This window comes from Armigeres subalbatus, unplaced genomic scaffold (assembly GCF_024139115.2).
Source record: "Armigeres subalbatus isolate Guangzhou_Male unplaced genomic scaffold, GZ_Asu_2 Contig1992, whole genome shotgun sequence".
Taxonomy (NCBI): domain Eukaryota; kingdom Metazoa; phylum Arthropoda; class Insecta; order Diptera; family Culicidae; genus Armigeres; species Armigeres subalbatus.
This window is the reverse complement of record NW_026942828.1, coordinates 140,743-151,435: the sequence shown is the minus strand read 5'-3', so window position 1 is coordinate 151,435 and position 10,693 is coordinate 140,743. Positions and strand designations below refer to the sequence as shown.

Genomic DNA, 10,693 nt, shown 5'->3' with positions numbered 1-10,693 from the left:
GTCTTTATTAAAGATAGTCTTGGAATAATTTTTTTGTTCTCTTGTACCATGGTACAAGTACCACAGGTGTGTCCTTAGTATTAATCGAAGTAAACGACATCTAAGCGTATAGTCGTAAAATCCCGAATAATCGATTAGTAACTTCAAAATTATTCATTCAAAATTAATCGATTATCACAACGACTAATCGAATTAATCGATTAATTTGCGACATCTCTAATCGCGAGTACTTATAAATAAAACAAAAAAAAATACATGCAAAGTACCACGAGTTAGCAAAATTTTGTTCAATATTAAATTCCAATATAATCTAGCACCTAATTCTGTAGCGGTTTTGGCTAGTGTCATGGAATCCACTGTTAAAATTAAGCAAGAACCGGGACTCAAATCGAAAAGAGTTAATTCTTCCGTGCCGTCAATGCCATCCGCAGCAACGACAGCTCCCATTCCTACCGGTGTAACCATCAAAACCGAACGTCTTACATCGTTTCGTGTTCCGCGGGATCTAACTTTAGGTGGACTGGCCAACGGTCGAGCTGTGAAACCAGTAACAAATAAAAAAGTGTACACACCAAATTTGAATGCAGTGAGGAACAAAGACACGTAAGCATCTAATTTATAGACTTGAATATGCTTTATTGTCTGTTACTTATTAGATTCTAAAATTTCAGGAATGTTAAAACAGCATCAACGGGACCGAAGCAGAGAGTCAAATCAGAACGCAAAGATAAAGCCGGTGGTCGAAAGCAGAGCTCGCTGGTCCAGACCGCTGGTATTTTCTCTGAGGGTCTGGCCCAGCGCGTGCTTCAGCAACGTTCAAAATATGACAAATACAACAGTTCTGCGAAAGAGCCGGGGGAAGCAATCCGGCGTCCAGTTTATCGAACCGAAATTAAGGTTGATCCGGAAGACGAGCGGAAACGTATTTCGGACCTTTTTGGGGACGCCGAAGAGGATGAACTACCTTCGGAAGAGGTGAAAAAGTATGAAAATCAAATGTTGAGGCCCGTACGTCTGGACAATTGTAAGTATTATAGAAGTTGTCTCGTTCATTTTTACAATATTGTCAAAACATGGTGCTGCTTGATTCTCATTTCAGTGGATTACAAATTCAAGGCTTTGAAGCCCGAAGTCAAAGATGAAAATCCAAAACCGCAAGCAGGCGAATTGCTCGAATCTATCAAAGCGACTGATAACCAGAACAACTTCTTCCTGCTGCAGCTTCCGGATGCATTACCTGGGAAAACCGACTCGGAAGTGCGGAAAACGGAACTCAATGGAACTGGAGAAGAGGAGGCAAAAACTGATCCGCAGCGTTGCACAGTTCGAGAGCTGGAAGAAGGTTACATCGGGAAAGTGATTCGATATCGATCGGGTAAAGTCAAATTGCTTCTAGGAAACACAGTGTTCGATCTGTCCATGGGTATGGATAGTGGATTTTTACAGGAGCTTGTGTCGATCACACAACAAATCCGGAAGAACGAAGCAGGAATATTATCAATCTGGCGGCGATTAAATCTAAACTGAACGCCTCACCGGATTGGGAACATTTATTTAAGAAGTGATATTTATTAATAAATCGTTGAATGAATCGTATTTCATTACGTTTTACTACGTCAATGAATCTAATAACAATCTTTTGTAGTAAACTTATCATCCCTTGATTGTTTCCTGAGCTTGTCCCTCTTCGTTCCTATGTATATTACCATTCAAATCAATCGCAAAGTTAAAACTCATTGGTTGAACTAAAGCCATTTCTATAGCCTTTATCGATATTATCTCGAGTAATGTAGCTACTGGATAATTCTTTCTCTCCGTCGGACTCGTTGCTCTACTTGTTCGAGATTTTTCCTGATCCCTTTGTTCTTTGGCAACCAATTTTTCCAGAATGTAATTCTTCCTTTGTTCTCGTTCGTCAGCAAGCCTCTTGTCGCGAACTTCCCCAACTTTTTGGTTCCACTCATCGTTGATCCTCTGCACTTCTTGCCATTCTGCCGCTTCCTCTTCGGGTGTTTGAATGACCATACCGGCACGGGATATCAGTTTCGAAGCCTCGACCTCATCCATCAGAAACCGACGCACGGCCTTCATCTGGGTGTGATAGATATTGTGCAGCCGTTTTAGCTCGATTGCCTCTTCCTCCAGTTGCTTGTGCCGTTCTGGGACGCGGAACAGTTTGCTCTTGGCCGTGCCGAGGAAACGTGGCTTACGACGGTAGCACACCGCTGTGAAGTGCAGCATACGGGTTGATTGCTGCTGCACATTTAGAATGCATTTGGATGTCCATAGACCGACGGCACTGGCAATACCGGACATTTTTAGGTGTTTGGAGGCGTATTGACAAAAACTTAAACACGGTTGGATAATCTGTGCTGTGGAATCGATCGCAAAGCACGACCCCCGTGGGTGAAAATCACGAAAGTCCGAATCGGTAAACGGTCTGTCAACATACCGTCAACATGCTGTCTAATTATAACAGTTTGTGTGACATCGGTGTTCTTCGATTTTACTGCTTAGACATTTTGCCGCTTTTGCCAAAAACACAAATTTGCATTCACAGAAAAAAGATTCCGTGGTAAAAATTATAGTCGTTTTGCTTTTGGCAGCGCAGTATCATCACTTGCAGAGTATATGTAATTAAGAGTGGTGACATGTGCCTCATTTGACAGGTCTCTTGCTCGTTTGGAACACGATTTTGTATGGGAATGACAGATGAATTTTGTTCCAATTCTGACAGTGTCGCCACAATAGAGGAAATAAACTATAGAGGACGATTGTCGCTGCGGTTCCCTTTATTGTCATCGTCCCCAAACATGGTGGGTACCTATCTGTCAAATCGTACTGATTTTTCCTTCGTTGACATTTATGCCCTATCCTCGCCAGCAAAATGCCCTATCTTTCGCCAGTGAAGTCACTTGAATCGAACGCGAACTGAACGTGTAAAACCTTGTACGAAAAGAAAGTTAAACAAGTTCAACTTTTGGCAAGTCAATTGAATTCAACTGACTTGTTCAATTCACTTGTCCTGTCAAAACGTAGCATAACATTAGCGCAACTGACAGGTGACTAAATTTGGAAGCGCGGTAAGAGCGCTGCTATTTTATCAACCATCAAACGTCACCAGTACGAAATACAGCAACTAAATTGATAGCCGAAAACAGTGACCGATATGAAAACGAGTGATATGAAAACTAAAATGACAGGGCTACGAACTTGATCAAAATACTCGGCCCATTAGGGTCTGTTCAAATATTACGTAATTCAAAAAGGGGGGGGGGGTTGTTTAATTTTGGTTACGATTTATTACGCAAAATATTGGGGGTGGGGGTTCTTCGAGAAATTGTTACGCGTAACAAATTAATTGCATTGAGAAAAAATATTTAAATTTAAAAAAATAAGATTAAAAAAAATGTATTTGTTACGCGTTACGTATAGGGGTGTGGGTAGTTCTGAATTTTGTTACAAATTTTTACGAGGGGGTGGGGGGTTCATAATAACAACGTTTTTCGCGTTAATACGTAATATTTGAAATAACGTTAATTTTTGGATACGTCTTGAGGGTTTCTGTGTAAATAAGTTAACTGTTATAAATATAGCTAGCAACACTGCTGTCAACCACACATTTGAAATATTTCATCGCATTTTTGCAGTGAGCTGTGAGTTCCGAATTTGATCCGACGCCATCCTTGTATTTTTGTGATTGTCTGATAAAATCGTGGAAAATTAGTGAAAACAGGAGGAAATTTCGTGTGATTTATGCCTAAATCAATCTCGCTGTTCCGTTATTTTGAGTTGTTCTTATTTTTGTTTCAATTGGTGCCGCGCTAAGCATGATGCAATCGGCGCTTATAGTTTTCAAACGAGACTCGAGCAGCCATCTGCAGCAGCACAGTCAGTAGGAAAAGCTGCCTCATTTTCCACCGTGGAAAAGGGACAGGCCGAAGGTTTATTGATTCATTTATATTGTAAGTAGGTGTGGTAAAAAGGAATACTAGCTCCTTTGTTTAAAGAATGTGAAAACAACAGTTACTATTGTTTTAAGAATAATATGAGTTTTAAATGTATAGTCCATCAAAACAAACACCCTAACCTCATAAGGGGAGATTCCAATTGGAATTATTTTTATTAGAAATTAGCGGCCTTTCAAGCATAACAGCACAACTTTTTAAATCGTCTAAAATTTGTTTTGAAGATTCTAAAGAAGGAAAAAGAGATTATACAGGTAGAAGGTCATATTTAAGAATATACTTATATATTTTTAATTCTATAGCCAACAATGGAACACAGTTATTCGCGAGATTTGCGTCCCCCGATGGAAAACAGTCAGACGGCGTCGACAAGGGCGCTAATGGTGCACAGGCCACCACAGTGTCCAGCCTGTCACACACACGGTCATGACGAACGAATTGACCTGGAGGAATCGTACAATCCACCGATTCCTTCATACAACGAGGAGAGCGCCAAGATCGCTATGATGGAGAGCGAGAATGTCACGCAGATGGTGCGCAATCTCAACTCCGAGGACATTGACTGGGAGGAGAAGATCAATAAGTAAGCATAGCCATTGTTAATGCCACAGTAAGAAGTCGGAAGTACATTTGATAGGAAATTATTATCTAGGGGAATTCTAATACTAACAGTAATAACCCAGACCTAATTTTGTCTTTCAGGCTTGGTTGGTCCATACAACAAATTCGTTTGTTCAGTAAAATAACAAAGCTACTTGATATGGATCGGTTGGCGCGATTAACAATCGCTGACAAACAGCACGAACCGGTCCACCGGCGAATGGTTATTGATAAATCCGTGGGGCGTTTACGACAGGCCCTGTCTAGTGTAACCTGGGATCCTCGATTGACGCAGTGGATTCACGGATTGCTAGTGGAAAGCTTGCCTCCGAGCTACCTGGCCGCTTACATTGATATTCTGCAGACTTTGAAGGCGAAGCTGCCCAATCTAGTGGACAAGATGATTTTTGGAAGACCGATAAACATGCATCAGGAGCTGCTTGGTCCGGTACTCAAGAAACCCTGGGAACCGATCGTCGCCCACAAGAACAGAAAACTTCCAGGTCAGCCGTACATCGTGGTGGTGCCATCGGGACCGAATATGACCTCACCGAGCACTCGGCTGCAGAAGTGGTACTCACTTTTTGCAACTATGGCGTCCGTTATTCCAATCACGATGCCACCGCAGGGGAATGCCGTGTTGAAGCAATCGATTCAGAATGTGTCGGAACAGATGGTTGCGGTGACACGCACCAAGATACAGGAAGTTAGGCAAGAAGCGCCCAATAGGCCTATAATTTTGGTGGGATTCAACGCTGGGGCAGCATTGGCCATTCAGATTGGTCTGGTTGAGGCGGTCAGCTGTATTGTGTGCCTCGGGTTCGCCTACAATACAGTGAATGGAACCAGAGGCGCACCGGATGATCACATTACGGACATTACAGCTCCGGTGTTGTTCGTTATCGGACAGATGTCGGCGAGGTCGAGGTAATTGTAAATTGTAGTGTTTTGTTACATTTAATGAACTTGATCAAGTGGCAATTAGTTTGGACGCGGTTTGTATCGTGACGTGGAGAGAATTAACAATTCATTCAGTTTATCAATTCATCAATGCATGACCCGTAATAAGCGTGCTTCACATCATAGCTCAATTCATTACACCGGTATGCTGTACATTTGTCACTGCATAACTGGAGTTTTGTTTTGTTTTGCTTTTTTGTTACATATGTCGGTTTGAGTTCCTATATGTTAAAGCGACGTATGTAACGTATGTGTGAGACTTTAAATTCAATTTATCTCAAATTTCTATATACGTCGATTCGTAAAAAAAAAAAAAATTTAAGAATTTTAAGAACTTGAATCAGTCAAATCGATGTGTATTAGAGAGTCGTCCGTGATTGTCTTGTTGTATTAAAAACCTCGTTTTTGTTCACTTTTGTTACATACGTCGTTATGAAAAATACGCCTATAATGCTAAATTTGCCAGAATAATAAATCTGTTGCTCAAGATTCAAGGAGAATATAAATCTCAATGTTGATCGCGACGATCGATCAAAGTCTATCAGTTGTTGGAATATTTTAAAAGAACAGAACTAAACTTCTAAACAAGACTAATATTTCGTGAAGATTGTGAATAGAATACCCAAACACTCAAATATCATACAACATGATTGATACCATTAAAAAAACAAATGTTCTTTATTACAGCCAAGAAGAAATCGAATTGCTTCGCGAACGAATGATCGCACAAACCTCGCTGGTAGTGGTCGGATCTGCCGACGACTGCCTACGGGTGTGTAAGTCCAAACGCAAAATCGAAGGCGTAACTCAATCGATGGTGGACAACATGGTGATGGATGAGGTGGCCGAATTCGCAACCAATAGCTTGCTGAATCCCCCAAGACCCAAGCAAACCATCAAGGACCCCAACGGACAGAAGTCCAATCTGCTATTGTCTAACAATAGCAGTAACTTGGCCGCCACTGGCGGGCCACCGCCAATTTCGTCGGTTGGAGGAGCACCGAAAGCCCCTCCGCTTCCGGTTACTGGTGGTTACATTCGGAAAAGAAAGATGAGTCAGTCCGCTGATGGCAACGATCCATCGAAAGCAGCACGATTCAATAAACAGCCGCCACAAGCGACTCAACGAAAAACTACCAAAACTCAAAAACAATCGCGAGCAGAAAAGTTGTTACTGCAGCAGAATCAGCAAGCATTGGATGCTGCTATTCAAAGTATTCTACCATCAACGGACAAGGTGAGACTTATTATCTGTCAGAATGTCGGTGCTTTTTTTTCATATTATTTGTTTTAATTCTATTTTTTCATATTTGCATTTTTTAAGTTTTTTGTTTGTTATTTAATTTTCACTGCTTAAAGTATGTCTTTTATATTATTTACATAGTTTTCATTTACTAGTTAGTTTCTTAAACTTCCTTTTGTTTTATCCTATTAAAATGAATCGAAGTTTGGATTTGAATTTTCCAAGTTTTTGGAAAACCAATTAAATGAAAAATGTATAGGCGCCAAGAGATATTAAACAGATTATTTGCAATACGAAGTTTATATTTTCATAAATAGTTTAGATATTTACTTTTAGAGATTTTGCTAAAAACTTTTAAATGAAAATATTTTTACATTATCAATCATTAAAAAATGATATTTGTTCCAGCCATCCCCTGTACCCAATGCGAGTAAACCTCCACCGCACATGACTAATTATCAGGTTAGCAGCGGAAATAATTTGGAACTTCGTAGTTCGCAAGTCGTGTCCGGCATGGGCAACTCCCCCATTGTATTACCCATGCTGAAGCGAGAAGGTTCAACCCATACACAGCCGCCAATTCCGGCTACAACCCCAGCAGCTTCATCCACTCCTGAGATTAAAGTGATTCCCGCCAATCAGTTCATTCAATTGAAACCATCAGGATCTACGCAAAAGTTTGTAACCCTGAAGTCATCGTCAAAGCCAGTCGTGTCGGTGATTCCGAAGCCACCAACGCCTTTGGCTCCCGGTCCATTGGTGAAGCAAACAACACTCCAATCTCCAATCGTGTCCCAGCAGCATTCATTCAGCCCTACCAAATTTACTATTGTTCGAAGTCCTGTCGGTGTGCCAATGACTCCACGACCCCAACAACCATACCCATAAAAACGTTAAAATCGCCGCCAACCCCAGATCTATCAAATACGAGCATTTTCGATATGCCTATAGTATTTGCCGACAGTGAAGGCAATATTCAAGAGAGTTCGCCGCAAAAACCGATCGACACAATTAAAACGCCACCCAACATTATAACCATCGGACCAGTAGTGGGCAATCATCCCCAAATTGTGAAAACGGAAACCATGAACCGCCTCATCACACTACAACCTTCGATGAAACCCAATAAGGTTGTTGTCATCAACAAAGGAAACATGAAACAAGTTCCACCAAACTTGCTATCATCCGTTACCTCAACAAATCAACCTCCATCACCCCGACTGGAGTGAAGTTCGCCAAAGTGGTTATCTCCAACCCACTCAATAAGGCTACAACTTCTACGACACCCACCACAACCATTCTCCCCCAGAAACTTACCCAAATCCTGCCCAACCAAAAAATAGAAATCATAAACAACACCGTTGTTAAGTCGGCCCCAATCACCACCACTACCACATCCCAGCAGCAAAAGTTCCAACCAGTCATCTTGAACGTGGATCCCACCAAGACCACCACAATGAAGAATTTCGTCCGGGTTGGCGAAACACAGATCCGACCGATAACCGGCACTTCGAACGTGTCCATTCCCGCCAAGATCCCCACCTCGGGTACGAGTGTAACCACGACCAGTCCTGCTGCCCAACTGGGACCCGGGATTCCCGGCACGAACAAAATTCTCATCAAAACGAACTCCCTAGTCCAGTTCGCCAACCGGAAACCGACCATCCTGAATCGCAGCATCACGGTTCGGAAGGTCAACATTTTGCCTCAGTCCCAGGCAAGCAGTGGAGTCAACCCGGTAGCGGTCGGAAACTCTGTTGTGATTTCATCTGCACCCAAGCCGGTTACCAGCGTGCAGCAACAACAACAACCAAGGGCGCCATGAAGTGCAAACTATGCAAACATAGAGGATATAAGTTTTATCATGTGAGAAGTTTATTGATTGTTTTATGGAATAAAACACAGAATATCAAGTATGGTAAGTACCGTTTATAAATGTATTCGATTGTCAAAGTGAACAACAACCATAATATATTGACAGTAATTTAACTAGAACGATTATATTATGAACCACTATAAATCTAGAGTGCTTTGAGAATAGGTCGTATGTGCAAAAGAGAGCCTCTCTTCGGTTACATTCTCTTTCGATTATTACAAAGCTATACACAAATTTATGTTGGATTTTTTGGCAGATATCTAAAGATAATAACTTTGTCTAGCGTGCTAAAGTGAAAATGTAGCAGAAAATGCTAAACTTGCCGATCTATTGGCGAAAGAGAGCGTGAACAAAGAGAATCTCTCTTTTGCACATACGACCTATTCTCAAAGCAATCTAGAAATATGAATGCCTTAGACGATCCCCACCGGTGTGTATCCAAATGAGTGTCTAGTATAAGAACAAATTGCGTTCATATTTTATTTACGCACTTGTTCTCGCACCGGTTGTTTCTATCAAGGTTGTTGAAGTGCAATCATGTTCCGCACCGGTGGTGAATATCCGCGGTTGCTATAACAAACACGGAATAAAAAAATCAGAAAATATATTTATAAATATTTATTATTCTCAAATTTCAGAATACGAGATATCTAACCTATCACGTAATTTCACGTAATAGCGCCGTCAAGCGGTTATATTTCGAACTATACTTGCTTTCGTCATGATGGTTTAGACCACCCGAACAACTTTGTAGAAGACAGAAAAAATCTAAAAATGTCAGAATTCGAGATATCTAACCTATCACGTAATTTCATACACACTAGCGCCGCCAATCAGTTGAAATCCAAACTAAACTGACCACCATCACAATGGTTTTGATGATAAATAACCGAACAATTTTTCAGAAGACGGCAAATTTTTCATTTATGAGTTACTTTATTTTTCCGTGTGATGGTTTGGCAACGGTTGGAGCGGGTCGCTAAATTTGCCAACTCGCTATTCACCGAAGGTTGCGTTTACATTTCCCAAACCCGTTTACCAACGACCGGTGCGAGTTCGCGTCATGATAGAGGTTGCTATTTTGGCTTTATTCACGCACTGGTGGGGATCGTCTTATCGACGACGTATGTCTGTAGGTTAGTTATTATTCGTCCAAAATACCCCTATATACATTCTACCTACTATTGTGAACTACGTAAGGCTTTCAGCAACACAAAAAATACCATAGGAAATAGAATAAAACATATCTAGACTGCTTTTTGAATAGGTCGTATGTACCAAAATAAGACAATTTGAGTTGATTACATCATTCAATAGAGAATTTACAGTTGATTTTGTGTAATAAAAATTATTTCGATATTTTAATAATTTTTGAAAATATTATTCCGAAATGATTCGACGTATCCGACGAACCCTTACGAACGACGAAAATCGATTATTCGACCTCTTGTCACAAAAAGCCTTTTCAACTAAAAATGATTAAATTTGAAATTCAGTGCATACGACCTTCTGTCAAAAAAGGTCGCATGTACTGAAAGTGTCAAAATAAAAATAAATGCACATAAGACTCTTTGTGGTCAGCCTATAAATTTGAATGTTAGCTTAATTTTAAGTTATTTTTGTACTTAAGTGTATGGAATACCATGTGAGGTAAGTAAATCTAACTCTAAGTGAATTCTTCGCTCTTTTCTATCAATATTTCCAAGATTTTTTTTTAAATTTTCAGGTGCTGCGTATCGGTTGAGTATTTTATGTGCTCGTTCCAAATGTAATGAAGGTATATGCTAATCTATACGATTCCACTCCGTCTTCGTGTTGGCCTACAAACAGACCACTGGATACTAGATGTAGATTCCATCAGATAATCCCGATTTATGGAACGAGAATGTCTAGTGAACTTCGAAAAGCTTTTGTTCCCTGCTTGCTTATCAGATGGACATAGACAATGTTCCGAAATTCTTTGAATTGGATACTCTCGTCGTCATGGACATTTGATGACATCATGGGTATAGTATCCGAGGCCGCCGAATCGGCCATGACAATTAC

General features: G+C 40.7%; 2 protein-coding genes, 1 long non-coding RNA gene and 1 pseudogene across 3 annotated transcripts; 3 read left to right on the top strand and 1 right to left on the bottom strand.

The window, feature by feature from the left end:
- The first annotated feature begins 248 nt into the window (after positions 1-248).
- Positions 249-1,596, top strand: LOC134203617 (DNA-directed RNA polymerase III subunit RPC4-like). Its single transcript, XM_062678502.1, has 3 exons — positions 249-603; positions 672-1,024; positions 1,100-1,596. The coding sequence occupies exons 1-3, from the start codon at positions 347-349 to the stop codon at positions 1,525-1,527; spliced, it is 1,038 nt and encodes a 345-aa protein (XP_062534486.1). The 5' UTR covers positions 249-346; the 3' UTR covers positions 1,528-1,596.
- On the bottom strand, positions 1,493-2,432 carry LOC134203618 (small ribosomal subunit protein mS26-like; annotated as a pseudogene).
- A 1,205-nt stretch (positions 2,433-3,637) lies between these two features.
- On the top strand, positions 3,638-8,693 carry LOC134203613 (KAT8 regulatory NSL complex subunit 3-like). Its single transcript, XM_062678498.1, is given in 7 exon segments — positions 3,638-3,965; positions 4,271-4,551; positions 4,671-5,495; positions 6,216-6,765; positions 7,180-7,618; positions 7,621-7,962; positions 7,965-8,693. Coding segments are annotated over 6 exon segments (3,063 nt in total). The 5' UTR covers positions 3,638-3,965; positions 4,271-4,276; the 3' UTR covers positions 8,597-8,693.
- Positions 8,694-10,160: 1,467 nt separating this feature from the next.
- LOC134203616 (uncharacterized) lies at positions 10,161-10,693 on the top strand. The gene is made up of 2 exons (XR_009977654.1): positions 10,161-10,297; positions 10,374-10,693. It is a non-coding gene; the product is annotated as an uncharacterized LOC134203616 (long non-coding RNA).

What these genes read in the sequence shown, in the direction of transcription:
- LOC134203617 (XM_062678502.1), top strand. Translation starts at nt 347, where the DNA reads ATGGAATCCACTGTTAAAATTAAGCAAGAACCGGGACTCAAATCGAAA. An exon ending in GCAGTGAGGAACAAAGACAC is followed by an intron (nt 604 to 671) that starts GTAAGCATCTAA and finishes CTAAAATTTCAG; the next exon opens with GAATGTTAAAACAGCATCAA. An exon ending in GCCCGTACGTCTGGACAATT is followed by an intron (nt 1,025 to 1,099) that starts GTAAGTATTATA and finishes TTCTCATTTCAG; the next exon opens with TGGATTACAAATTCAAGGCT.